At 42.6% G+C, this 26,987-nt stretch overlaps 3 protein-coding genes across 9 annotated transcripts; 1 reads left to right on the top strand and 2 right to left on the bottom strand.

Annotated features, from left to right (window-relative positions):
- Positions 1 to 13: 13 nt before the first annotated feature.
- Positions 14 to 18,788, bottom strand: tulp3 (TUB like protein 3). Of its 3 annotated transcripts, none has more exons than XM_084038240.1 (12): positions 18,668 to 18,788; positions 12,478 to 12,519; positions 11,026 to 11,077; positions 7,065 to 7,230; positions 6,612 to 6,836; positions 3,340 to 3,473; positions 3,051 to 3,242; positions 2,823 to 2,935; positions 2,269 to 2,386; positions 2,069 to 2,167; positions 1,815 to 1,986; positions 14 to 1,723 (listed from the first exon to the last, which is right to left on the bottom strand). In XM_084038240.1, exons 1-12 carry the CDS (start codon positions 18,685 to 18,687, stop codon positions 1,590 to 1,592), a joined length of 1,467 nt encoding a protein of 488 aa, XP_083894366.1. In that variant the 5' UTR covers positions 18,688 to 18,788; the 3' UTR covers positions 14 to 1,589. The 3 variants fall into 3 exon arrangements, with proteins under 3 accessions (XP_083894366.1, XP_083894365.1, XP_083894367.1); XM_084038239.1 differs by lacking the exon at positions 18,668 to 18,788 and adding an exon at positions 15,332 to 15,490; XM_084038241.1 differs by lacking the exons at positions 11,026 to 11,077; positions 12,478 to 12,519; positions 18,668 to 18,788 and adding an exon at positions 9,384 to 9,590.
- Positions 17,679 to 26,987, top strand: foxm1 (forkhead box M1). Of its 4 annotated transcripts, none has more exons than XM_084038237.1 (9): positions 17,679 to 17,708; positions 22,310 to 22,800; positions 22,905 to 23,044; positions 23,269 to 23,451; positions 23,834 to 23,962; positions 24,095 to 24,154; positions 24,564 to 24,612; positions 24,746 to 24,918; positions 25,011 to 26,987. In XM_084038237.1, exons 2-9 carry the CDS (start codon positions 22,350 to 22,352, stop codon positions 25,827 to 25,829), a joined length of 2,004 nt encoding a protein of 667 aa, XP_083894363.1. In that variant the 5' UTR covers positions 17,679 to 17,708; positions 22,310 to 22,349; the 3' UTR covers positions 25,830 to 26,987. The 4 variants fall into 4 exon arrangements, with proteins under 4 accessions (XP_083894363.1, XP_083894364.1, XP_083894361.1 ...); XM_084038238.1 differs by lacking the exon at positions 17,679 to 17,708 and adding an exon at positions 17,851 to 17,992; XM_084038235.1 differs by lacking the exon at positions 17,679 to 17,708 and adding an exon at positions 21,074 to 21,235.
- Positions 19,196 to 20,974, bottom strand: rhno1 (RAD9-HUS1-RAD1 interacting nuclear orphan 1). Of its 2 annotated transcripts, none has more exons than XM_084038243.1 (3): positions 20,953 to 20,974; positions 20,509 to 20,693; positions 19,196 to 20,332 (listed from the first exon to the last, which is right to left on the bottom strand). In XM_084038243.1, exons 2-3 carry the CDS (start codon positions 20,671 to 20,673, stop codon positions 19,592 to 19,594), a joined length of 906 nt encoding a protein of 301 aa, XP_083894369.1. In that variant the 5' UTR covers positions 20,674 to 20,693; positions 20,953 to 20,974; the 3' UTR covers positions 19,196 to 19,591. The 2 variants fall into 2 exon arrangements, with proteins under 2 accessions (XP_083894369.1, XP_083894368.1); XM_084038242.1 differs by lacking the exon at positions 20,953 to 20,974 and adding an exon at positions 20,827 to 20,940.

Raw genomic sequence — 26,987 nt, 5'->3', positions numbered from 1 at the left:
AACAAGCACGTGATCTTTCATAATGTCTTTTATTTTGGTTATTCAAACGTTTTTTACATTGACGGAAATAAGTACTTTTTGTTTTTCTCTCAAAGGTGTTCTGATTCAAATTGACATCGTATGTGTTTATGAAAATAAACTGTTCTCTGAATACATTCATCCCTCTGTATTTTAACATGATAAAGAAGTTTGATCATCCATTGTTATATTTTCACCCGTTAAAATAAATCGTATAAACATCATGTTGGACTGGAATGTGTTTCAGACATCTGTAGGAAAAACATACGTTTATATTTCAAAATATCTTTGTTTCCCTTCTCTCTCCTCACAACTCCATTACTCCACATTAATTCACAAAACAGGATTTTCATAAATTGCTGGCACGATTAATTTGAAAAATATTTGTAACATTAATTTCCTTCACCAGGTGTTTGTTAGCCCGGAGAGGAAGATTTCTGCCAAATTAAAATGGCAATTGCATTAAAAAATCCTGAAAAACACTTCTCCTTCATACTCATTTAAAATAACTGAATTGTTTACGACCCTGAACGTGTAATATACAGATGTTTTCACATGAAATATTATTAACATTTAATGACGTATGGATCCGTTTCCATAAGTTTCGCTGGCAGTTACATTGTTGTAGTCCATCTCAACTCAATAAAATGTAACTTAATGAGGCGACTTCTGTATCTGCATCAAAGAAAACAGAAGCTCCATCTAGTGTATCAACTTCTATCCATTATTTTAAATTTCCATGTCTTGAAATGACGTTTAGTATTTTTATGTTTAAAGACTGCTACAATAGATCAAATAAGGCATCACCTTGTGTTTTATATACAGTATGTATATCCTCTCTGTAAATGTGCAATTCCGCATTGGATTTTTTTCTTTCATGATAATCCGTGTTACGACAAAACAAAAAAAATCAGTCACTGATAAAAGTATTCACAATAAACCCCACAAAAACCAGAAGAGGCCTGTTCTGAATGAGGAACCGTCCACCCAAGAACAACGAGAGGGTTGAAAAAGTGATAATAAAAGAATTACAGATTACAGATTGTAGTCACGTTTAAAGATGGGAACGAGATTAAAATTCGGACTTGGATACTTACTGGAAAAGACAGCTGGATGGGTGAAAAACTGAAAGGAGCTTTTCTTTCTTAGTCCCTTTTTGACTAAATACAGTTTGGCCTGTGGGTGGCGCCAGAGGAAAGGTCATGTCATGAATGGTTTACACTCTGTAAGTCCTAAGAGCCAAACTACTACTGCGGCGGAAAACACGGAGTGAAACTAAACTTGAAGGCAACAGAAAATACATAATTAATACATATATCACCGCCCTTCAAACAACGACAGTCAACCATTTAACATTGGTTCTTTTTGCACCAGATGTCCGACAGCATAGTTGTGTGTGTGTGTGTGTGACACTTTGACTTTTCCCTTTATTTTGTATACATGTGTACACATAAAGTGTACAATATGTTTAAATTGATATTGCGTGAACCGGCTCCTGATGTTGACTTCCAAACAGTCCCGTGAGAAGAGATTCCAGGGAAAGGTGGTGGTGCTGAACTAAAACCGGCGGTTCATTCGCAGGCCAGCTTGCTGTCAAAGCTCGACAGGCCGATGGCAAAGGCCTGAAGAGCGCACATGGGATAGTTGTAGTCCAGAGTGAACATGTCTTCTGCCACTCTGCCAAACTGCATGACGATGTAGTCGGCTGGAGTTGGGGGGAGAGAGCGGTAAAACAACGTTAATCCTTAAGCCTGAACAGTTTTTGGGAATGGTGGTCAGCGAGGAGGACTACTCACGGTCGTTGTCGTGCACTATTTGAAAGTTTTTGACTGATGCTTGAGTGACGCGGCCGTGGAAGTTCAGCACGTAGGACTGGGTGTCATCGTTCCACACGGGCGCCTTATTGTGCAACTCGATCAGGTTGTCCAGCGAGTGGTTCTGCCACCTGCTCAGGAGGCTCTCCTGCTCCTGTAACACAAGCATGTTCACGGTGACACATTCAGGCGATGCTCGTCTTCACAGGGAATGACTCTGGGATTATTAGACTCACGTTTTGAGGCCTTACAGGGACTCTTTCAAAGCTCATGTTCATGCCCGGGATGATGACAGTCATCTTCCGCGGCCCTTTGAATCCCAGCACGTTGGTCTCCTGCCAAATGTTACAGAGAGATTTCGCCTCGTGTTATGAATGAGCAGGGGCCGCGGCAAAAAGCTTGTGTGGGTGTTTTGTTTTTTTTGTCGTTCACTCACATAGCAGATGGCAGCCACTTCCTGCCGTGTGTTGCTCTCTTCCAGCAGCGTCCCGGGGTTTTTGCAGGGATTGGTGCCGTTGTCGTACACTGTGAATTTGGTGCCCATGAGGTTGGACCTGATAGAATAAACACGCATGAAATGTGATCACTGAGCTCGGCTATCTTCAAACCAAACAAACTTCCTACACACCTGTAGTTGGGTTTATTTGGTCCAGACCAAAGGGGGGGAATTATACATTGTTGCATTTTAGTTCTGCTTCGTGTTCACATTGACTTTTTATAAACATGAATTTATAGAGAACCTCAGGTAACTCGTCTGACAGAAGTTTTTGCAGCCCCTTAATAAAGCCTCTGATGAGTGTAGTTTATGTTCTTTGGTGTCACAAAGAGGAGACATAATTATTTTTAAGTTTAAGTTCATTTTTTAATTATAAGATCGCCTCCTGAGACTTCACGATGAGCAGATGGATTAATTAGGATGCTAGGATCACATATCTACTATCGTTAAATACTTTGCAGTCCTCAGTGGATGCAGGTAGTAGAAGTTCTTACCTCAGTTTACCTATGAAGCTCTCTCCCTCTCGTGACAGATCAGTTGGATCCACTGAAATAAGGTAGTTGGATGTCTTACTCTTCTTTCTCTTCCTTCCTGCCAGCAAAAACACCTTGAAAGAGACAGACGTGTGTTTACATCTTTACTCCTGAGAAGTTAACTCTTTAGTCATCTTGTAGTTTATGTGGTCATTCTTAAAAATCAAGCCTCATATATAGTAGACTCACTCTCTTGCCGTCCTCTTTCTCCATGTGCATGAAGTAGGTGGGGTAGAGGCCGCGGTCCATGCCCTTCTTGTCCCGGGTGATTCGACATTTCACGGTGACGCCACGCGGGGCGGGAAGCAGGACGAACTCCTCCAGATTGGCCACATCGATGAGTGAGCTGTCTGCTGTGGGTGATCCGGGCGCCACCACCTCCTGGGGACAACACAGCGCACGTACATTAGTTAGAGGAACAATATTTAGCGTTGGGGTTGGGATGATGTCGTCTGTGTGCATTTCCTGCGCCGCTCACTGGAGTGTCCTTGCCGCTGGCGGCAGAGCCGGGTCTGGTGGCGTCCACGTTGGGGGACAGAGAACGTGCGCGTTCTTCCTCCGCGTCGTCCTCGTGCTCGCTGGCCTCATCGAAGTTCATGCTGCCCGACAGACCTGGTGGGGGAGAGGAGGTAGAGGTGCAGCTTTACAGATACAATTTCACAAAAATGCACACACAACAGAAGAGGAAAATAAATCCCAGATGCTCCGTGTATGTTTCCAAATACAAAAGAAGCTGGAAGACTTCCCAGGCATTACTTTGGTTTGTCCCCAAGGTGGATTTCACCAGTTTTTCATTCATCGATGGTAATTCAGAACTGATGCAATACTTATGCAATGATTGAAGCAAAAGTAGTGCCTTATACATCTGATGTATTTCTCAGAAATATTTAGAAGGGTATTTCTTTTACACAGGAGACTTATTTGAACTCTTGAACAACCAAATTGGTCTTGAATCTCAGCGAGCCATCAGACTGCTTTCTATCAAACACAACAATAATTCAGTTAACCCACTGAAACCAAAGCATTTTTTCTTTCAAAAATCGCACAAATTACAGTGTTTATCATAGCCAGACACCGTAAAAAAAAAAGTAATTACATCAGAGATATCAGGAAAAGTGACCTAAGCTTAAAAAAGTGCTATTTCTCATTTTAAATTACATTACATTTTAGCTGAGCATGTCCTTTGCACTAACCAGATCCTGTCAAAAAAACTCTGCACTCGGAAGACATAAAGACCAGCAGTCACGTGGTCCCAAAGAGTCTTCCACTCAACTACAGGTTGTTTACAGAGTGCAGAGAGGAGACGAAACGATGTTGCAAATATGTACATATCTAGCCATAAATATGCTGTTTCCATAGAGGCAAAAAAACGCCCTGAAAGTGTTCGGGGTTCAGAGGGTTTGTGCTCAGCACTCACCCTACCGAAAGGTCACATGCGACACGTGGCCTCAAAAACTGTCAAAAACGATGCATCCTTTTTCTAAGTCAGTTTTCTGCGATGGTTGAGGTTAATGTGAAGAGATGCGTAGCTTGCATCTGTGTGAGGAGACGGCTCCGTGCAGCCATGCAGATGTAAAATGAGCTTGGCTCACTGCAGCCAGTGGAGACTGCTCGAGACATCTGTCTCTTCGCTGAAAATTGGATTTATCAGCCGGGATGCAACTCTGCAGCTGTAGCCCAGTTTAATGTGCTGTCAGAGGAACACAGCGGCACACTGGTATGGAAAGTCCTACTTTGATGTCTTAGACACTTTTTTTTTACTTTGATGAAAAGTTGACTTGAATGAATTGCTTAATCCGAAATGACATTAATTAGAACAATGGGGTTGGTATAAAACGATAGAAATTACAATCTCCATCTTTGAAGTGATTCAATGACACTTTGTGAAATGTCCTTCCACACACAGAGCAAACAGACGAGCCATTCTGCTACTGGCCTCTGCAGTATTCAACAAGAATAACAAGGTGACGGACCATATTTACACGGGGGTATTTACAATAGATGAACCCTGGATATGCAGCTGTCCGTGAGAGGGGAGCAAGTACCATCGTGCAACACAGATTGCAAATGTGAGCGCCGCTCTGAGAGTGACACCAGGGCTCCAATTAAAACGCCGAGCAAGGCTGTGTGTGAGCCAGTGGCTTATGAAATCAACCATCTGTAAATGTCAGAGAGGACTCATAAAGGGCTAACCAACAACCTTCTAAACCAAACCCCCCCAAACAAAGACACACGGCCACGTAATAATCACCACACTGCGAACACTACATCTAAAATTTGCAGTCAGTCAAAATACGAAATGACCACCACTATTCTTTTTGTTCCGCTTCCTCGGGGGATGGGGTGCTATGTAAGAACAGGGAGCCAAAAATACCTCCTGATGACATATTACTTAACTGGGCTGACATTAACAATGAGCCACTGCATTATTGAGAAGGACAGTGACATTTGCTACTGTGGCATTTTGGTCATTTGACCCCCATATTGAATTGTGGCTCTGCCAACGTTCTGAAACTTGGAGAGCCGTCTCAAAGTTCTTAAATTATTATTATTGAATTATTAAATGACCTCTTTTCTCACTGCGTCGCCATCAGTCACACCACTGGCTGCATCGCTCTTCCTTACTGCAGCGGCAGGGTGCTTAAAATTTGAGGCAACGTCAAAAATGTCCGACTTTGCTTAAGCACAGCTGCTAATCCGGAATGATTCAGGACCATGACTACATTAAAACACAGAGTGGATTGTAAAACAGCATCAGGGGACTCCACCATATTGAGGGAGGCGAATAATTAAGTGGACGTTCCCATGAAAACAAATCAACTATATATTTGACTGAAGTCACAGGATAAAAGTCAATCAATGAGGCTTCATGGATTTAAAATGTTTCAATAGAAAATTAGTGCCTCGCTAATCTTTTAAGAAGTAAATTAAAAACGATATTTAAGCCGTAAATGTAATTTCTTACCACTTACCCAACATTCCATCCCTCGTGGAGCCTATTTTCTCACTCCTGATGTGTAATTTACTTGAGTTAATGTTGGTTTTTACACATTCCTCTCGCTCATCTGTTCAACATTTATATGAGCCGGGTAATTGGGATGTTTGCATGATGCTTGTGTTCAGTCTTTCTGCTGCGCTTCCCCTTTGCTTTTGTAGCTACTTTTTCCTGTTGTAACATACGTCAGTTCCAAGGAAGGGAATGTTTGTTTCTCTACTTCACACACTTCAATTATGTTTTAATTGTACCTCTTAAGAAGGCACTTTTGCTTAATATTTTTTGTCAAAGTGCATTTGATTATCAACTGGTTTCAAACGAGCAGAGAGGCCATCTGGGTTAAAGCGGCACTAATTCCAGAGATCCTCCCTGATTGGCCACAGGCAGCAGGTGACAAGGTATAACAGGTCATGGACCAGCAGACTGATTCGTCTCTGTTTTGTTTGTTTTTCCTTTTTGTAGTTGGTCTGAATTTATCTAGAATTTCTAGAAAATCAACGCCTGTTTGCTGGTCCATTCTTCCCACTCACATTTAAAACTATCCCCAAACACAATGAGTGCTTACAGGAGTGTCGGCTATTGTTGTACTGCTGTATTCTGTGTATCTGTACAACTTTTAAAACTATGTTCCAAAGTAATGTGAGTACAAACGTTTTGATCTGGAAATCTATATTTCAGGTGCAAAAACTTATGGGTTGAAGTATATTTTCCCCCCAAAAAACAACAACATATATTACAGCTCTGCCAGGACTCACCTTGTTTCTGCAGTAATTCGTGGATGTCTGTCTTGGGCTCGAGCAGCGTCTCAGTGTCTCCATCTCTCTCAGGCTCCTCCTCAGCAGGGGACTGGGGCTGAGACTGAGGCTGTGACTGGAACTGAGACGGGAACTGAGACTGGGACTGGCACTGGCTCACTGACAGGATTTTTATTCCCATATCGGGGGCTTCTGGGCCCAAGACAACTGCTGGACCATCGATGCCTGCAGCAGGGGAGACCAGACAGTAGTTGATGCTCTCATGATGTGGTTAATTACATAGAACTGTGTGTGTGTGCTGTTCTTCAAGTGCACCATGCAGTAATACAGATATCCACATCAACTTTCATGTAATGCATATAAAGCTGCCTTTCAAACAAACAGATGTCCTTTTTTCTTTGTCATCTTTATTGTTCAGAAAAGATGCAACATAAAAAGAAGCGTTTTCCTCACCGCACCGCTCATGGACATCGTTGGTGGTACTGAGTTGAGACTCCATCAGAGGGGCCTGCTCCTCACCACGCCGCATCCTGGAGCGCCGGGGCCGAGCCTCCGTGTTGGGCTGGACCATCAGAGGTTCCTGGCGCTTCCTCCGCTGCTTCTGCTCCAGCAGTGCCCTCTGTGGAATAAACAGGGGAACAGAAACGCTTATTTTAAAATGTTGTAACGTTTTAAAATAAGGTTAACTGGGAGTTTGTATTTAATACTTTTAGGACTTTCTAGTGGCTGATGATACAAAAAAGGCAGGGATTCACTAACTACAATTCACCTACGATATTAAACTTTGGAAGATATTTTACATAATAGCAACCGTTCCTGGTATAGAAAACAGGAAATTGCTTAATTTAAAAAATGAGTGATGGAACATGTGTACTGAATAGATGACACACAGGCACAGTAGAGGTGATGTGATTATGGGATGATTCACACAACAGAAAAAAGGACAATGAGGACAAAAGAGAAGGGGCAAAAAAATAAATAAAGCCATAATAGAATGCAATAATCGTACCAAGGCCTGAATACATGTGAGTGCTTTGAATGGTTTCCCTGAATGGCTGAAATAATGGGTGCTACACAGCCTCATTTGGTGTTTTAGCTATTCTCAACCACTGGGCTGGCGCTCAACATCTAGTGGTCTGCAGAGGTACTACCGAGTGGTTAAATATATATATTTTTTTGTCTAAATGTGAACATAACAAAACACAATTACAATGAGTAGTTACGTTTGAATATCACCACAGCAACCATGACACATCATCAGGGAGATACAGACCTGTTTTGCCACTGTTAGCTCGCTAATGTTACCTTGGATGCAATGGCACAAAATTGATCGGATTTTTTGTCGCTGGAATTTTGGTTAACAGGGCGCGAGACTCGTGACGTTTTGTTCATTGTTTTGGTTGTGTGCTTTTGTTGTATTCTTATTTTTTAGCTTTTAGCTTGGTTTTCAGTATTTAGATTTCTTCTTCTATTTCTATGGTCTGAATATCATTTAAATTAAAAGTTTGCTGTTCTTTGGAAAGTTGCATGTTATTTATAATTGGCATAAAAAGGTCTTAAAATGACAATAATGTGGTTTATTGCAATTATTTATGCAGTTGCTGACCTATTAGGATTCAACACAATGTGATGGTATTTTTGACTACGCAGCATCAGTATATGCTTTAGGTGGTATGGTGTAGTGTGAAGTGATTCTGTGATGAGGTCTCAGTGAGGCCCATGTTGTATCCACGGCCCCCCAGCTCCGCTCTCAGTGGTCAAAGCAGCCGGTGGATTACATAAGCATTAATTAGCACGTCAAATGCACAACAAGTCCGGTTTATTGTCCTCAAGAGACCGAGAGGCCTTGTCTCATATTTGTCAGACCAAACAGCTTTCATAACTCATCGGTCAGTGAGTCTCACTGTTTCTGTTCAACCACAGCAACATCTTCTACCACTGTTACGACTAATGAGTGGAAATGTCAAGGATAAAAGTTTTAACATCAGCAGCTCCATAAAAAAAACAATCTCCATGAGTGGAACAGGCAGAGGACAGAACAAGGGAAAATATAAGAAATATTAGATTAACTGAATACATTTGTTCAGCTTTAAAGTATGGAGATTTGTTATCATTTCAAAAGAATCTTCTGTTAGCGGACCGGGATTTGCATGCTTGATAAAGGCAACAAATGAATAAAACAGTAGCAGGATTATAAAGAACATCATTACTGTTTTGTGTAATACATGCATGCTGAAATAAAGCCAATTTTCCAGATGCATAACAATAGTGATGGAGGGAAGAAACACAGAAGACTGATGATGTTGAAGCTATATGTAAAGATGAAAATGGCCTGAAGTACATTTTTTCTCTCTGAGGTTATGAATGAAACCATTAAATTGAACACATTTTACGATTTTCTTGAATTAAGTGTTACTTTCTCGAATCAGTTGCCGTGATCTGACATATCTGCCTTTATTTAGGCATTGACTACTGAATGATGTAAAACCCACAACAGAAACAACTGAAAATGAGTCAGTCTACACAGTCAGTATGCATTGCCTTCCTTTCCAGTTGCTATTTTAAGCCAATCTATTGTTATATTATTCTTTTGTTTAGAATCTAATCAGTACTTGGCATTTTGAGACCAGGATGTGACTTAATTCGGGTTCCAACAGACTTTCCTGTAACATGGAATAAAGTATAGACGAAGACAAAAAGTTTGAAAAACACACCCATGTCATATAAATACATCCTCAGAAATAAGAAAAAATATTATTCAAAGTTACCAACCCGTTCCATTGACATCCTGATCAAGTGTGAGCCAAAGTTAGTCGGTTTCTTTAAAGAAAGAACATTTCAAGTCCCATTGGTCTCGAGGTCAGATGAAAGTCTGTTCTCTCCCAAAGAGCAGCACTCGTGCTGGGCATGACTCCGTACCCCCCGTCCCTCATTCCTCTTCTTCCTCACGGAAAGCCAACAGCCTCCTCGACACTATGTGCTCCTCTGACAGCGGAGACACTGAGCGCCAGTGACTGTGTTTGTGTGAGTGTATGTGCGGCCGCCGTTGCTAACCGAATCAGCCGTCATTAGTGCGCCAGCAGGAGAGAGAGACAGAGAGAGAGAGAGAGAGAGAGAGAGAGAGAGAGAGAGAGAGAGAGAGACAGAGAGAGAGAGAGGAGAGGGGCTGTGGGGGGCGCTCATAGTGAGATATGCTCAGAGCCACGCTGCTCCTGGTGTAATCATCTAAATGCTTTCATGTTTGGAAAAACACAGAATTTAGTCACGTTAAAAAGATTGTTTATTGTTTAATATTTATCAATTTCCCATAGCCTGCATGTGATCCCCTTCTGGGCATGAGATAGTGTTTGTCCTCATGAGTTATATAAGTACAGCAGACTCATAACTGAGGCACAGCGGGACCATGGGACACGCACACAAAGCCAGGAGCCCCGCACTAAATCCTTCCCTCTCTTTGAACTCACCACTCGTGGCCCTCCCCTTACTTTCTGCCTAATGTGTGAGATAGTGGAGAACGGCTTCCGGCTTAAATCAAAGCTCTACCGCGGCTCTTCAGCAAGGTTTGGGATGAAGCGTCTTACAGATACGTGCGACAGTGGAAGGGCTGTGTCAGGTAAATGGGTGGATAAAAGGAAACAATTCAAGAGGGAGCAAGCATTAAAATTCCAAGTGACTGGGCAGGTGAAAAACAGGAGATTTCCAAAGCGAGGGTTAATCACTAAATTGCACACTGCTGGCGTGATGTGGAAGCTGCTTCCCGCCAACAGCAGGTACCCCTTGGTGAAACCAGGGTAAGCCCTATAATTTGAGCTGATTCATGCGAAATCTTGGCAGAAAATACAAATACTACAGGTTAGCTTTCAAAAACATCATCTGTGTGCGAGTTAGAAGGCTTAGTAGCTATGCACTACTCCAGATGTTATTTGAAATGGGGATGCACTGATCCAGATACCAATACCTGGCTTTGGGTATCGGCCGATACCAAGCACCAATCTAATCTGTACTGTGAGGAAGTGACTGGGATCATTCGTTTTTAGGTGTAAGGCTTAACTTTAACATTGCTAACTTTATAAAACAAAATGTAACAAATTAAAAAGATCATTAAAAAGATAAATTATACACCAGCAACTTGGTAAATCATCAAAATTAACAGGATTTACTATTCAAGGGTAAACCTATTTTCATGCAGCAATGCGACAAAACCTGCACAATGATTTTAATTCCAGTGTATAATGTAAATAATGAACTGTAGTCTGGCCCCATTGTCACTGATACCCGATCCAGCTCTGCTTCAGCAATGAAACCCCACTTTGAAAATACAGCGATAAAAAAGTGGGGACATCAACTTTTAGGAAAAGCCGAAAAAACTATTTTTCAAAACGTGTGTTAAAAGTTTAAAAGTTTAGGTTCCTACCTGTTTTTCCAGTTTCTGTTGCATAAGACTGACACTGTCATCTTCAATACCGCTGCAGAGGAAAAAGAAAAAAAGTGAATTTAGAGATTTCACACACACGATAATCCTTACACTGAATTTTATTTAATCAAACCAGTAGAGGTCGCCACTGCTGTTAATACAAGCTAATAAAGACTTTGTATCCTGTATGGTCTTCTATGAATTAAACCAATTAGGGTGTTTAGTCCCAGTAATGGTGGTTTTAAAAGTCAAATAAAACCAAATCTACAAGTAATATTGAGCTTGTCTGATACGTGGCTCATTCTCTGGAAGTGGAGAAAAGGGAAAAAAGAAAGTGAGTGTGTGGGTAAAAAAAAAAGAGAAAGGAAAAAAAGAAAAAAGAACAAATCTCCAGCTGAGAGGATGCCTCGAAGTCTGGGTGCTCTGGGAATTTACCCTGGATACCTTTCTGAAGGGACCGGGTCCGTGTTGCTTAGTTACCATGAGGAAAGAGAAGGGCAACAGCAGGAGACTGTACTGTCAGTCAGAGTCCCTCGCACAGGCCGATAATGTCTACGTGAGTCACTAAGTTCATTTCTCATCATTTCCTGTCGGGTAAATCTATAAATATCATGTTCTGCTGGGCTGTAATGAGATTTTTTTTTTTTTAAGAAAGGGATTAAGGATATAGGATGAATAGTCTTTAAATCAGGCTGCCTATCTCACCATCAGGTAAGCTCATGAGATATATGACTAACTCATCCCTCGCCCCCCTATTTCTATTTCCCTCAGTCACATCCTTTCCACAGCTCCAGTGCGTATGTGATGACACACTTGTCAAGCCCTACGCTGGGCTGGAAGACAATCACCTAATGTCACAAGGTGACGGGTTGCAGAAACCCATTAATGCCAAGAAGAACATGTTCCGCTTTCCTTCAGCCCACAGTTACAAGTCACAACGGTCAGCGTGGGCTTGGGTAATGACCTGTGGATCCTCCGTCCAAATGAGTCATCTCGCATCACTTGTAAAATCCCTCACTGTTTACACTGGCAAACAGAAGGGTCCCCTCGGAGGCCATGAATGCACCTGAGAGCAGGTGGTGGCCCCGAGGAGACGGGGGAGAGTGCGGAGGATGATGGTAGTTTTGAATTACACATGCAGGTCATTTTGGATGGTAGGGAACGAGTTGTGCTCTATAGCAGAAGTCTCGTATTATTACATGAGGCCTGAGACCTGTGGATTAGGTTCAGAGTAGAGCATGTTTGCCCACACAAAGACGTGCCACTTGGTAGCGGCAGAAGAAGCACATTCAGTGTGTTTGCCCAGAGAGAGCAATCATACAACATCTTCGACAAAATCAGGCAACTATGGTGTTTCGATAACGGATAAAATGCTATTTAAATTCTGTTAACCTGGTAGATCAAGTCACAGCTTGTGAGAAATAGTGTGTGTTTGTGTGTGATAGAGTCTACCTTGCTGTGGAGTTTGAGGAGAAGCTGGCAGAGCTCGAGGGTCTTCGGGGAAAATGGCAATTTGGCACCAAGGCAGCCGGTGGCACACGACATGTGGGAAATAAGAGAACGACACAGGTTCAGCGACAAGATCGAAAAACTAACACGAAATCAGCGGGACATGAAGAATACTCCATATTTCTGTAAGGTTTTACTAATTCACGTCTAGCTTGGATGAACAAGGCTTCTAATAATTTAAGAGGACAGTAATTATCTCATTAAGTCATCGACATCCATCACATCATAAATACTTCAATGTGCTGGGGGTTGAGAGAATGTCCTCTGCTGCAAATGTTCTTTGAAAACATGCACACACACACACACACACACACACACACACACCTCCAGAATGCTTCATCACAGCTGTGAGTGATCAATGTTTCATTAGTCCGTCACAGCTTGGGTGACAAGAGAAGGACAAGCCCCTGTTGTCCCTACGTTGTGTGTCGGACGGTGGTAGCCATGGAGATTTCAGCTCCGTCAACAGCGCACCTCCACCAGCATTGATTAAAAGCCTGCAGCCGGTTCTTGGGCTTCACTGAAATTGGAGGTCTTAGCACTGCGCTGTAAAGATTTACAGACTGACACGGGGAGGGGTCTGCGAGGGCTGTGGTTTCTCTTCAGATGCACATTCAAATCGAAATATTTCTTCAAACAGCATTTGGTCAGAAGGATTTGCGAAGGCGACTCTCAAAAGTGCAATATAATATTGTAGACTTCAAAAAAAGGACGGGATTTTAATGCTATAAATAATGAAAACTCTCTATCACACCACTGTTGATTCGGGGTGCAAGAGAGGACAAGTTCACTGGAGACTTCCTTTCAGATGACAGTATCAAAGCCATTAAGGATTTGCGAGGCATTAACTAGAGGGATGGTATTATCGGAACGCGGCCCATTCAGGCTGTTGTTCATTTTAATTAAAAGCCTTTGTCACTTCAAAAAAGGAATTTGAAAGTTGGATGAGCATAATGTAATGTCTGCCACGGGCAATTCAGCTTCTATCTAAGAGAGGATATGGAATAAAAGGAGGACAGATAAGGTTAACTGCCTGTGGAGTTTTACATGGTTGTGTTTGATTATGTAACACTGATCAGAAACTGCAACCGCAAGTAGAACCACGTCCCGAATTTCACAAAGAATGGATTGTGGCACTTGCATCCACAATCTGCCCCGTCTCAAAGCCCGATCCACGAATCCCAGTCATTAAGTTTTGCCCCTGCAATTTTCCATTTTGGGCCTCTGATTGCTATTATTCCCGGTGGCAAAGTATAAATGTTGCCTTTGCGTCGAGAACACAGATCAATGGCGAGAGAGAAATCCTCAGACGATGAGCAGAGGCATTCCTCAGACCTTCAGGCGAGGAGTTTAAACATGACATGAAACCATATTTGGGATTTAACGTCCCAGTCTGTCAGCGCTGCTGGAGTTTCCAAATGTCTAGAAAACGGCACGACGCTGCCTTTGAAAGGAGATATACGTTTCTAAGCCGTTGCATTTCTCATATGTTTCATTTCTATGTAAAACCCTGTGGAGCTGACATATTCTAAACCCTTATGTCTGCTTCTCTCTGAAATTTTTCATTTTTCACAAAAAAATGAGATAATATTTATTTCAGGTGTGCAGTTAGTGACAGTGTGGCTCCTTGGTCGCTCTGACAGCTTGATGGAGAAGCAGTGGAGCTTAGTTTAGTTGTAGTGAGCATAAAACTGTGAGGTCTATTTGAGTGAATAAATGTGCTTAGAGTTAAGCAGTCTGGAGTGGTTTAGAAGCTTGCACTTTGTGTGCATAGTTTAATTTTTAATAGACAAAAACTATAATATACCATTTTTTACTAGCCCCAGTTGCCCAGTTTGTAATATGGATTTAATTAAAATGTATAAATACTGCGATACAGTGGGCTAATGTGTTACCTCCTTCAGCACCAGATAGTGACTTATAAATACAGCCAAAAAATATTTGAGCTTTATCACACATATAACATCATGATGAAATATCTCATTTCACTGCAAAATATTGAACTTAATAATTAAAACTTTTGTATTTTAATGTGAAAAAACTGGAGGAAGCGTGGAGGCCTGTCTGCTATTCTCTTTCCTAAGCATCACTTTATCCCCAGATATAGCTTTCCCCATCTCAGTTAAGCTAACTACTATCTAAAAAAAATAACATGATACATTAGGCATATTGGAGAGGGGAAACCTTTAAAAAGTGTGCCAAGAATTTTCAAATACAATGAATAATGTTTAGCTGAAACCTCAACAAACTGGATCAGGAATAAAGCAAACATGGCAATACTTCCATTACACTAGAATCTACTGATCGCTGAGCCTTGACAAAGAACAGTCACAGTCATTTCAGCTGTTTCTGTAATCAGTTGGATGGATATTCGCAGCACATCCTTAGTTACATGAGTGTTCCAATCAAGCAGCCAACAGCATAAAAAAAACAAAAAAAAACAAAAAACAGCTTTGACACGCACGCAAATCACCAACTCTGGTTACAGCTCAGTCACAGCCTGATGCTCTGAATAAGTAACGACATGGCGGCAGAAACATGAGCGAGAGGCACATCTTTGACTGCAGGTCAGCCATTCAGCTGGCCAGAGGGATGGAGCAACGGCTGGAAGAAACATTATAGTAGCGCTGACCTCTCGTCCTGGCACAGGCCACTCAATCCTGAAAAGTCAATACAGCTTGGAGAAGTAAAGACCAAAAAAATAAATAAAAGTCTTGGAGAGCACATAAGGAACGCTATTTTGAAAGAGCCGTCTCTGTAGAGCATAATATAAGTATGTCTGCCTGTGTGCAGCTACCTGTATGACCAGCGACTGTAGACGGGCTGTGATCCCCCATTCTTTATCGTGTCCATGGATGCGGCTGCAGGAATGCTAGTCCAGGGCTCTCCTATCACAGAAAAATCTTCATTCACACTGGAGCTCAGAGATATTGTGCAGCCCTACCTAAGTAAGCCCTGCGGGGCTGCAAGATCTCTGCTATTATGTCACCGACAAAGAGTAGCGATGTCCCACCCAGGGGAGTGACAGCTACCAGAACAGAGGCAGACTGGGGTCGGGAGGCTTGGAACCGTTACCATGACATCAAACCTCAGGCAACCCACAAGGATTCAAGTAGAAATAGGTATTATAGTGGCAGGCCTAAATATTAGCAAAGTGAATAAAGTTACACAAGTGGCTGGATATATTTAAAAAATCAGTTTGACTGCTTGCTGTCACCTACTGTAAATTCCCTTATTTTATTGCCATTTCCAGTAACTTTCTGAAACTCAGCAGTCGCAGCTCATTTCCTCTGACTCATAAGATGGCACTGACATATCAAACCACAGATGCACATTCTGTCTGGCGACTCATTTATAAGCAATAGTTGGAATTTAAGGAGCTTTAAATAGCGTAAATTTCTTTTGAAACACCCTGGTCAACATAACTGGATTGCTCCATGTTCAACTGTCTGCTTATGAGTAAGCCATGCCAGTCTATGTTCCTCATAATAATAGCGGAGAGGTAAATCAATGAAAACTATAGATTACCCTTTCTAAAAGCAAGACATGGTGTGGGGATCTTAATCTAGTTGCTAGGAAACCAGAGCTTCCCAATCATTTTCTCTGCCTATTTGCAAGAGTGAGAGGAAGAACGCTCAGAGTAAATGAGTGTTTGTGTATGTTTTCCCTGAGAGACAGCAGTAAAATGGCATATAAGTCAACGGATGATAAGCAGGGGAATCACTCACCAGAGGGAGTAATTATTGAGCTCAAAACAAATGATGGAAATAAGCTTCAAGAGTCGATAATAATACCATTTCTCTTGGGGACCTGACGCTCTACACATGACTCTCCTAAAGGGAAACTGCACTTTGTTTAGGCAGCTTTGAAGAAATATCAGCTACTGTCCGTGAAGTGTTTGATTTTAATCTTCTCATGTTGAAAGAAGCCACATGACACTGATCGTCCATCATGCAGAAACACAGATTTATCACAAACACACAGCAGAAACTATAACGTCAGTGAACTGAATGGCACGCTGTAGCGTTCAACAAGGACAAAGTGAGTCCATTCCAAATACCAGGGATGTTTTTTCAGTGTCTCAGTGATTGAGCAACGGAGTGGATTACTCTGGCCAGCTGAGCCGTGTGGGTTTGGAGTGCATTGGACGACCACAGTAAATCACAACTCAACCACAAGCCAAGGCTGTAGTTGCAACGGTCTGCCACGATGACGATGCTCCAATGGTCAATTTATGAGCATTGAATTAGTTTTCATACATCCATACCTCTACATTTTCCAACCATGCTGACGATTACTGTAAACGACTGATGCATGTTCTGCAACAAATTTGCTAAAGATCGTCCACTATAGGCTGTTCTTCACAGTAATAATAGATACTTGCATAACTGTTGTAGCCAGAATCATAGTAAAGAAAACCATCCATAAGGGTTATGAGCATTGGCAGACCTGGCTTCAGTTGTCAACAAAAACCACCTAGAGAATTGTTAGCGTTACTTTTTCCTTTGGAACATTTCTGCAGTGACACAGTGCGCCTAGAAATAGTAATTAATACATTCACAAGAGATGATAAAATTCAAACCCTTATTCAACTGCCGTTTGAAGGCTGATCATTACAAATGCCGAGTAAGCCATCTGTGAACTTTATAACACACACCGTCTGGGTCAGTTGAGCCTATGAGTAGTGCACATCACAGCATGTGTGCTCATAAGAAATACCGTGTCTCACATTTCTCAACCGACACAGTTACAAAGCCAAGAGTTCTCTGTGTGCAAAATCAGTGTTTGTTAGAGACCTGGGGGTAAAAACCATGAACAGGGTGGTAGAAACAGTATTTTCTAAGTCACGGGCCAACTGACACTGACTGGCACCACTCAGGTCATGGATGAATGTAATATTTAACAAGAATGTTCCACAGATAAAGCAAGTTGCTTTGTTTGAAGCATGATATGCAATTAATAAAGCCTTAACATGAATGTAACTGTAATAAACAGTATTTTTTTGTTTTGCATTGTGTCTATGCCTTGAATGACAGCTCTGGTCTACAAACTGACAAAAATCAAGACTGACTGTAACAGGAAAGGGTGGGAGCTACTTTGATTTTTATCTCCCTGCAAAATGAAACACACACACACACACACTGGAGGAAAAGTCTGACAGTAGCTATCAGGAGGTTTGTTACATGTTTACAATCGATCCCTCCTGAGACTTTCAGATGCAGAATAAAATCCATGTTTTGCATTTACTCGTCTATTTACTAGGTTATTAATTTTTTAGAGCTGTTAACTCATTCGGGTGCTGATTACGTTTACCACTTTAGGAATGCTTTGACGCAGAATGGCATGCTCCAACAGGACACGCAAACTTTTTTTTTTGACGCCTCTCGGTTCACTGTATGCGAAGCTAATGTCGCCCAGTCCGAGGTTTGAAGTGGCTTCCATCATCAAACCTATTCAAGTAGGCCTGTTTTTACATTGTATCGAAGGAAATGCCGCAGGGAATTACTCGTCAAATACACAAATACGTAAATGTCATTGTTGTTATAAAAAGATATTACGTAACTAAACGCACACGTATCTTTTTTTACATCACTAAATAGCTCAGACTTCTCTCACGACCACTAGTCCATTGCCTTCAATGTGTTCTTTCGACCAGGGTAGCGGACATGTTGTTTGTCAGACTATTAAAGCACGTTATTCACTTGTGTTAACGTTAATGCCTCTGAATTATTCGTTTCTTTTCCTTTTCATTGTTCGGTTACAATGTTAAGCAATTTTGTGAGCGACGTCGTGCCGTGACGCCACCGTCCGTTAGATAGCTCGCTATAGCGTCACATTAAATAAAGTAACAAAACGTAAAAATGAGGAAAAAATAGACGTGGAAACTGTCATCTGCCTTTTTCTGCCAGCTGTGGAATGTAATAGCTAGCTTGATGCCATTAGAAGCTAGCGTTAGCTCCCTCAGCGCAGCCTCCACTGTATGGAACGGAGCCTTTCTAAAAGTTGTGGGCGACAGTCAAGTATTTTCGGGTTAAAAGAAAATTGTGACGACGCCGGTTAGCTTCTCATCCCGCAGTTCCCCGTACGGAACACACACGAACACAACGTACAAGCGGTGTATGTGCTATTTTACCTTATGCTGTAGTAACTCATGTTTATCCACGGTTGCTAAGGAAGATCCTCGTGCAGTAGTACTTTTTGTGGACGCGGTTGGGGACACCTCTGTGTTACTCGGTCCTTAGTTACCGAGAGCACTAAGAACGGATGTTGCTATTGGTCGGGAGATTACTTATGTAGACGTTGATTGGTGGACATTCTGGTGGGCGGAGAGTTATCCTTCGTGGAGACAGATGTTTATCTTTTTTAATTATTATTTTACCTTGAAATACGTTATCGCTTCATTGCAAAGATGCCTCACAGGTTTGACAAGAAAGCATATATCCACAGAAATATACAGTATAGTATGGTTTGGTTAAGGATTTGGACAGTGACCAGTAACCATGACAACAAGTTCATCAAGATGGAGATTCTGCATGTTACTGATGTCTTTCCTCTCTGAAATCGTCACAAAATATTTAACACCAATAACTAACCGTAGCTTTAGAGAGTTCATAATAAATCAATAATTTAGTTTGCCCTTTGTATATTTATTCCATATTTTTTATGAAACACATTTGAAAGAGGAAATGGGGTTTAAGTTACACATCATTGATCACAATCACCAACAGTTGAGTTCAAATGATCTTTCAGCTGCACCGTTGCTTTTATTACATCAGCGACTCAATATTTCAGATCATTGACAAAATTATATATTGTTTGCTTGATATAGTCCATATGGACATGAGCTTTGACAATTTTATCCTTGGCTTATCATTATGATGTTCAGAGCAAAACAAAGTAAAAAGTTAATCAACTGAAATGTGATCATGACTTTAAAATGCAGTGCAATAAAAAAAGTTTGTAGGCAAAAAAATCTGCTCACAGACATGGTCCAATGAATTATCAGTGTCTGTTCTCTGTTGACATTACATAATCCTCTTTTTACCAAGTATCTACATCAGCTGTGAATCAAGGCATCCGAGTCAGAGAGATTCCCCCTTTCTTTTAATAACTTCATCAAACCCCTCCTCCTCCTCCATGTCACTTTCACCCCATAATCCCTCTCTGGTGTGTCAGCCACTAAAATGTCAGGTGGCTGATTACACGGTGGTGTACATGGCCGAGTCTGTAGCAAGTGTAGAGAGGTGGAGGAGGGAAAGCTACTCTGCTCTTTAATTACTTTTGGAGTCTCCACATCAGGTGGTGGACTGACATCGTTGACCTCTGTGGGGATGAACTCGTTGGAGGTAGGTGTTGAAACACCATCTGCTGGAATTCTGCATTTCTCTGTCGATTGAGTAGATGGAGTTTCAGGCTGGTCCAAACATCTGCTGGAGGGTGCAGCTCCATCAGAAAATCTCTCCACATTCCTTTTCCTCCTGAAGATCATCTGTCTCTGTGGTGTGTCTGAGTGCTGTGCACTTGAATCTGTCGTTTTGATTTGGCATGATCCCCCTGGTTGATTTCCCACATCAGACGCAACTGTGGTCTCTGTAGATTTCTTTGGGCATGTGCTCTTCGGTTGATGAGATTGGTCTCTTGACCTTGTCTGAAACGATAATGAGGGGAATTTGCACACAGTCTTTTTCCTGGACAATTGACTGCAACTGTCAAGGATGCTTGTGGCTGAGAGGCATTTCCTCCTCCCTCGTCTCACTGGAGGTAGAGCTGCCACAGAACAGTCAAATTGTGGTCTTACCTAAAAGTAAAGTAGTGTGGAGAAAACAAAACGGCTGTATAAAAACCCAGTCTCATACAATAATAATAATGATAAATGATTATACTCGAGGACACTAGCAGTGGGCTCAGTTGCTGTATGGCAATACCCATGTCGTACCCCAAAAATATATATATAAAAATGCATTTACAACTTACCCAAGAATTAAGAGCTGAGGTGTTCTCTTCTCGGCTCTCTGTGAAAAAGTCTTTGGGGTTGAGTGCTGCTCGGACTTCAGGTCCATTTTGTAATGTGGCTCCACGCAAAGGCTGCTCCAGGAACAGCAGGGGAGGCTTCTCTGTCTTTATGGCTTTACGGGGCATTAATAGGAATCATTTCCAACCTGGTGGAATGAAGGCATCACCGAATCAACCTAACTTTACATTACTTTTTACAGTTCGGATTTCAACACCCAGATGAATACCTTTGAACGTGTTCACTCCTAACGTTAGCTATTAGCCCGATATTGTACTCACCTAAATGTGATACTTCGCACATGATATAGTTATTGTTTCAAACAATTAGCACCTGTTAGTTATCAAACTGTCGTTGTCTAATATGAAACACTACGAACTTCTTTTGTTTTTCTTCTTGTGACTTACCATTTCCCGGTTTCCACCAGCGTCGTCTCTGATTGGTGCCGCCGCGGTCTTGTCTAGCTGCTATTGGTGGCGTTTTATACCACGTGACCGACGTGACGGAGGTGGCACCCACAGCGCCAAAATTCAAAAACGTTTCTTTATCGACCAGTCGGCATGTAAATAAAACGAAATGAAAGACTATAATAGATATCACGGATCCGTTGATTTAACATCGAATATTAACAAAGTGTTTAAACTATAAGGAAGCAAGCGGAGTTGACTGAAACATCACAATAATATGAAGGTTTGTCTCGTTATAGCTTTGCTATTCTTTACAACGGTGCAGTTAGCTAAGTTTTAGCCGGTAACATACGTGATGACTAGCCACCTAGCTAACTTAGCTTAGCTAGATAGTTCATCTTAAGCGGATAGAAAGTTGTAATGTTACCCAGGCTCGCTAAGGGAAATGGCACATCTCTATTTACTTCAGGTTTAACGCGACAACACAGGACTTTCCTTCCTAATCTTCATTCCGTACCCCGGTGCATGTAATTCGTGTGAATCAAAACGGTGGCATATTGAACGTTTAAAGTTAACATTTCAGTTCTTTTGTTGTGTTGTGTGAGTAATTACAATGCAGCATTTCATTCGGCGCAAACAATGCAGCATTTGTTCGAATAAAACATAACTCCATTAGCTACGTTTATCACACCGCTTCGTGTTGTCCCGTCTAGCTAACGCTAGCTAGCTTACTACGGTCGTAACGTAGAGAGCCGTGTGAATTGCTTGTATTGTGATAGAGATTAAATCCTCTCTGTTGTTTCGCCCAGCAGCCGAGTTTTTTCTGGGAGCCCTAACTTTTTTTTTTTTTTAATCATATTTAAATAAGTCAGATATGGAGCCATATGACGTTGAACGTTAGATATTTTTAACGGGGAATCAGCGGTTAGGGTTACACAAGACACGCATGCAACGACTGTTGTTCTAGAAGACGTTAGTCGCCAGGAAACACAACCAACCGAGCTGGGAATACGCTTTAAAACGGAGCAAAAACACCGGACACAGGAGCAATTTGGATCTGTATTTAATCTCGAGGGTAATTATAAATGTATAACCAGTCCCACCAGTGTGCAGAGTGCTGGTATTTGACCTGAACGCTGTTGTATTTCTAAGTGTCAGTCTAAATCGACGGTTTGAATCCAACCTGGTTTACTTAGAATAACAGTTGCCTAGCTAGCCAGTAAGTTGACATTGACTTCCTGACTTCTGGCAGGTAAACGTTGACTTACAGGTGGTTCCAGTGAGCACAGTGTGTTGGTGTGAGGCAGTAATACAAGCTCAGAAGGCTTAAACAATCCTGTCTGTGTTATTTTTGTAGAGAGTACCAGTGAACACCAAGGAGCATCTTAAATGATTTGATGACCATGAGACAGAGCCCAAGGAGACCCCTGATCCTCAGAAGAAGAAAGTTGCCGTTTCAACAAAATGATCCACCGGCAGCTCAGTCACCCAGCCCGGCTGATGAGTCGGGTCTCAAAGAACCCTCGAAAGCAGCAGCCGCCAGCCAGTGCTTCCCCGATGGCGTCCGCATCATGGATCATCCTTCCATGTCCGACACACAGGTGGTCGTCATCCCCAAAACGGCGGACCTTCAAAGTGTTATCGGGGCCCTCACTGCCAAAGGCAAAGAGTGTGGAGTCCAGGGACCAAACAAATTCATCCTTCTGAGCGGGAATGACTGCCGGGACAATGAGTCTTTGTGTCAGACTGCTGCTGAGGGGGATGATGTCCCTCCAGTTAAACAGCCAGTGAAAGTAGAAACTGTGCCCAGCCCCCCGAACGCAAAACCTCTCACCGGAATTAAAGCATGTATGATGAAGCTGTTTTTCTAAGATTCAGTGTCAAGTTTGATTGACATGTATTCCTTCTTTTTCTTGGAAGCATTGATGTTTTTTTTATTTTCTTTTTATTAGTGAATAAGGAATTGGAGTGCGGTCCTTTAGACGACAGCCTCACCAACATCCAGTGGCTGGGCCGAATGAACACATGTGCCCTCGAAACGGATCCTTCCAAGCAGATGGTCAGCAAGGAGAACCAAAACTCAAATTCCCAGGTCAGCTGCTGCTCCTCCTCACATATAATATTAGCTGAATAATGATGCCTTTGTAATAGCTTAATAGGCGCTGTGAGTGTGTCTGTTTAACTCTCAAAGTTCACAAGTGGTGCGGTTCATTAGGGTGGAAGAAATGTGATTGAAGTCAGATTTAAGATGTTTCCGTGCGTAAAGTAGAAATCGATGTACACACATCATACATCCTCTTTCCTTTTCTTCTCCAGGCACAAACGGACGGAGAGGCTGTTCAGCAGCCCATGTCCGAGAGGCCGCCGTACTCCTACATGGCCATGATCCAGTTTGCCATCAACAGTCGGAAGAGCAGGAGGATGACCCTGAAAGAGATTTATAATTGGATCGAGGAACACTTCCCTTTCTTCAGAGAGGTGGCCAAACCCGGATGGAAGGTGCTTTCCAACACAAAGTGATAATTTGTGGGCATGTAATATAGAAAATGAAAATCTTTGCGTCTCACTTGCTGAAACACACATTAAAGGTGCGGAATTCCAAAAGATCAGAGCATATCTATTAGAGGTTCAACAGTACACGTATTCGTACATTTTCAGTATCGGATGTTGGATTAAGTTGGGTGCAACACTTCTGGCAGGTTCCAAAACACAGAAGATCAGATTCCAACACACACAGGAGGAGTGTGACTTCATCCCCATCTCAGGAAGACAATACTCTACTGTAGCTTTACGTAGCAAATCGTTGTTTGCTGCTATTTTAATGCTCTGAATTCAGATTTGAGCACATTTAAAGTTTTTTTTATGCTAATTTATATTGCAGAATTCCATCCGCCATAACCTTTCTCTACACGACATGTTCATCCGTGAGACGTCACCAGACGGGAAAATTTCTTTCTGGACCATCCGGCCTGAAGCCAACCGATGCCTCACTCTGGATCAGGTGTACAAGGTGAGCACTGCTGTCACCCTTTTCACATTCTTCCACCTCTAAAAGAAACAAGCCCTTAAACCGAATGATTCGTCATTGTGTATATTTGTTTTCATCATCACCCACCCTCTTCTTCCACATCTCGCTCTACAGCCCGGTTGTGACCCAATGACTGCTCCCGTTCCGGTGCCAATGCTTTTATTTCCCCACCAAGTAAGATGGCTTTTTCCTTTCAGTTCTCTAACACTCGTCATCAGTCAGGCAGGAAGAAAGCAGAAAAGGGAAAGAAAATCAGACGTCTACTTTCACTTGCCACCAGAGCCTTTGACCCAAAGGGTGTAGCTGCAGATGGAGGTCGAGGGAAATGTTTTTGTTGCAGGAGGAGACGATATGAGCAGCAGGGAGGCTGAAGTCACGCCGACACTTAAGTCTGCTTTGAAATTCTTGTCCAACAAAAATGTTCTATTCAGAAATCTGTTTCCTCCCTGAAGTATCAGGACAGATATAAGAGGTGCCTAAAACAATAGAGAACACAGGTTGTCACTCAAGTGTAGTCAGGAATGAGAGGTTACAATAAAGCCACGGAAGCAGTATGCTTTAACTGTCATTTCATTTTTCACAGCACCAAAAGAGGATACTTCCAGACGCTAGAAAAATACCACCTGTCTCTGGTGAGTAAATGATCAAAGAACTTTGATGGAGTCAAATGGGGGGCAGACACAAATGTCAGTAATAGTAAATATTAATAGTAAAAAAAGAAAAGTAAAAAATCTTGTTCATTAAGATTCTCTTTTCTGCATTCAGAGAGAAGGATGAAACCTCTTCTCCCTCGAACGGATTCCTACCTGGTTCCCATCCAGCTCCCCGTCGCCTCCCCCGTCTACCTGCCGTCCCCCCCGACCCAGTTCTCCCCGTCTTTCTCGCAGCAGAAACGAAACACTTCGCGAGGAGCCAAGAGAGTGCGCATCGCTCCTAAGGTAAAAAGGCTATGTCGGATTGCACATTTTTGGCAAACAAACAGTTGAAACGTCATATAGGATTGTAAAGTGCATGGTTGTATGCCCTACAGGTGATCCAAAGTGACGTTCCAGCCGTGGTAGCGTATCCTCAGAAGGACAAACACCTCGAGGTGAAGGAGGAGCAGCTTTGTGTCCCGATTAAATGCGAGACTCCCAAAGCCCCGTCGCAGAGACAAGCCAGCAGCTCTCGACGCAAACAGCGCCTGGTCCACTCTCTGGACGAGGAGCCCGTCCTGCTCTGCCCCGATAACACTTTCTTTGACTCCGGCGTAGTCCATGATGTTTCAACCTTCCAGGAGATGCAAGACACTGAACAGGACGAGGAGCCGCAGCAGGAGCAGCACAGCCCCGATCGGGACTTCTCCTTCAAGACCCCCATAAAAAGTAGCAGCCACATGATGTCCTCCACACCCAGCAAACCTCCTTACGTCCTACCGGAGCCCTGGAAGGTGACCCCTGTGGGCAAAGGGAGCGAAAGCCTCCTGGACTTCAGCCCCATACGCACACCGGGCGGCCCCGCGGTCACGCCGCGGCACGAGTTCACCACCTTCAGCTTCAACACCACCCCCTTTAAAGACTGGCCGCTGTTCAGCTCCCCCAGAGAGCTGCTGACGTCGGCTCCGTCCAGGTCCAACGGACCGACCGAATCTCCCATCAAATGCCTCAGGAGCAGCTGCTCCAGAGAGCTGCTTCAGGCGGGGGGCGCCGCGACGCCCGCTAACCGCTCCATCACCGAGGGCCTCGTCCTGGACACAATGAACGACAGCCTGAGCAAGATACTGGTGGACATTAGCTTCTCCTGTCTGGACGATGAGGACCTGGGCATGGCCAATATCAGCTGGTCCGACTTCATCCCTCAATTTAAGTAGACGGAGGCCCAGAACACATGACATTCTATCTGCATGGATGTGTCATCTGTTTTCCAAAACACTATAGGAGAAGATGGGAATACTGACAGGGACACTTTTGTTGCCAGGTCAAATTAGCAAGCTGCTCACTTGTCGTCCCTCACGTTAGATGTTCCTCTCCGCCTCTGGATTTTTTTTAATTGGTTCCATAACTCCTAAACCGCTTTATTTTGGTTTTATCCTCTCATTTCTCTGTTAAACTATTCGCTGTCCTCTTTAGTTTGGTCATTTATCCTACCTGTCGTATCCGTCTGGGCTCTTGAAGGAGAGGGGAAATATGTCTGTATGTGTGTATGTTCATACACACTTCTGTATGTTGATTTGCACATTTTTAATATATAATTTAGCTTTTGCATATGTAAATGAAAAGACGATATATGGCCAGCGACATGCGTCCGCGTTTGATTTTAGCGGCCTCCTGGAATCGACTTTTAGATTGTGAGATTGTTAGCAACGGCAAAGTAATACAAATAGCACTAACAGCAATGGGATTCTCTTTGTGTGTTCCTCGTAGAACCGTCTTCACCACGTGACTTTATACCTCCTGATCGTTCATTAGTACGCCAGCAGACTCCTCATATCAGCATCGTATTTTAAGGTAGTCTTGGGTGCAAAATACTGAATATTTTCTATCTATAGCACAGATTGTATTAGATGCCATTGTGTTTTTCTGAGATGTAGAGAAAAATCATTTTGCAACATCAACGCCATCTTAGGAGGGCAGAATGAGAGATATTCTTGTATTGAGAGTGTAACAAAATAATGTATGGTCCTTCAGGGTTGTTAGCATGAGCGTGTGTGTGTGTGTGTGTGAGAGAGAGGTTTTACATTGCAGTTGATCCGTTTACATCCACAGCGTTGATTGCCATGCCAGAGTGAAATGTTGTGGTTTGGAGCAAACAGATTTCAAAGCATGTGCCTTGTTCTGTTTTCTTAAATCGGTGTTTCTACGACTGTACGATAAATCTGCTGGTGACGGTGCCTCGGACCGCATGAAGATTTGCCTTCGCTCGGTCCACATTTAAAAAAAAAATGTAAATAAAGAAGTTTTCAACAATCTCACAAATGTTGAAACCCCTGCATGGTGTTATTACATAGCTATTTGTATTTATATTTGAA

Source organism: Eutrigla gurnardus, assembly GCF_963514095.1.
Source record: "Eutrigla gurnardus genome assembly, chromosome: 21".
In the NCBI taxonomy this organism is placed as follows: Eukaryota; Metazoa; Chordata; class Actinopteri; order Perciformes; family Triglidae; genus Eutrigla; species Eutrigla gurnardus.
The sequence above is the reverse complement of the archived record's forward strand: the minus strand, read 5'-3'. Positions and strand labels throughout refer to the sequence as shown.

Bases quoted from the DNA above. Each gene is read 5' to 3' on its own strand.
- tulp3 (XM_084038239.1), bottom strand. From the start codon at position 15,387: ATGGACACGATAAAGAATGGGGGATCACAGCCCGTCTACAGTCGCTGG. The intron at 11,078-12,477 runs GTAGACTCTATC...TTTCCTCTGCAG, and splicing joins TCCTCAAACTCCACAGCAAG to CGGTATTGAAGATGACAGTG. The intron at 1,987-2,068 runs GTGAGTCTAATA...CTTGTGTTACAG, and splicing joins TCCCTGTAAGGCCTCAAAAC to GAGCAGGAGAGCCTCCTGAG.
- rhno1 (XM_084038243.1), bottom strand. From the start codon at position 20,673: ATGCCCCGTAAAGCCATAAAGACAGAGAAGCCTCCCCTGCTGTTCCTG. The intron at 20,333-20,508 runs GTAAGTTGTAAA...CTTTACTTTTAG, and splicing joins CCTCAGCTCTTAATTCTTGG to GTAAGACCACAATTTGACTG.
- foxm1 (XM_084038237.1), top strand. From the start codon at position 22,350: ATGACCATGAGACAGAGCCCAAGGAGACCCCTGATCCTCAGAAGAAGA. The intron at 23,045-23,268 runs GTCAGCTGCTGC...TTTCTTCTCCAG, and splicing joins ACCAAAACTCAAATTCCCAG to GCACAAACGGACGGAGAGGC. The intron at 23,963-24,094 runs GTGAGCACTGCT...CTCGCTCTACAG, and splicing joins CTCTGGATCAGGTGTACAAG to CCCGGTTGTGACCCAATGAC.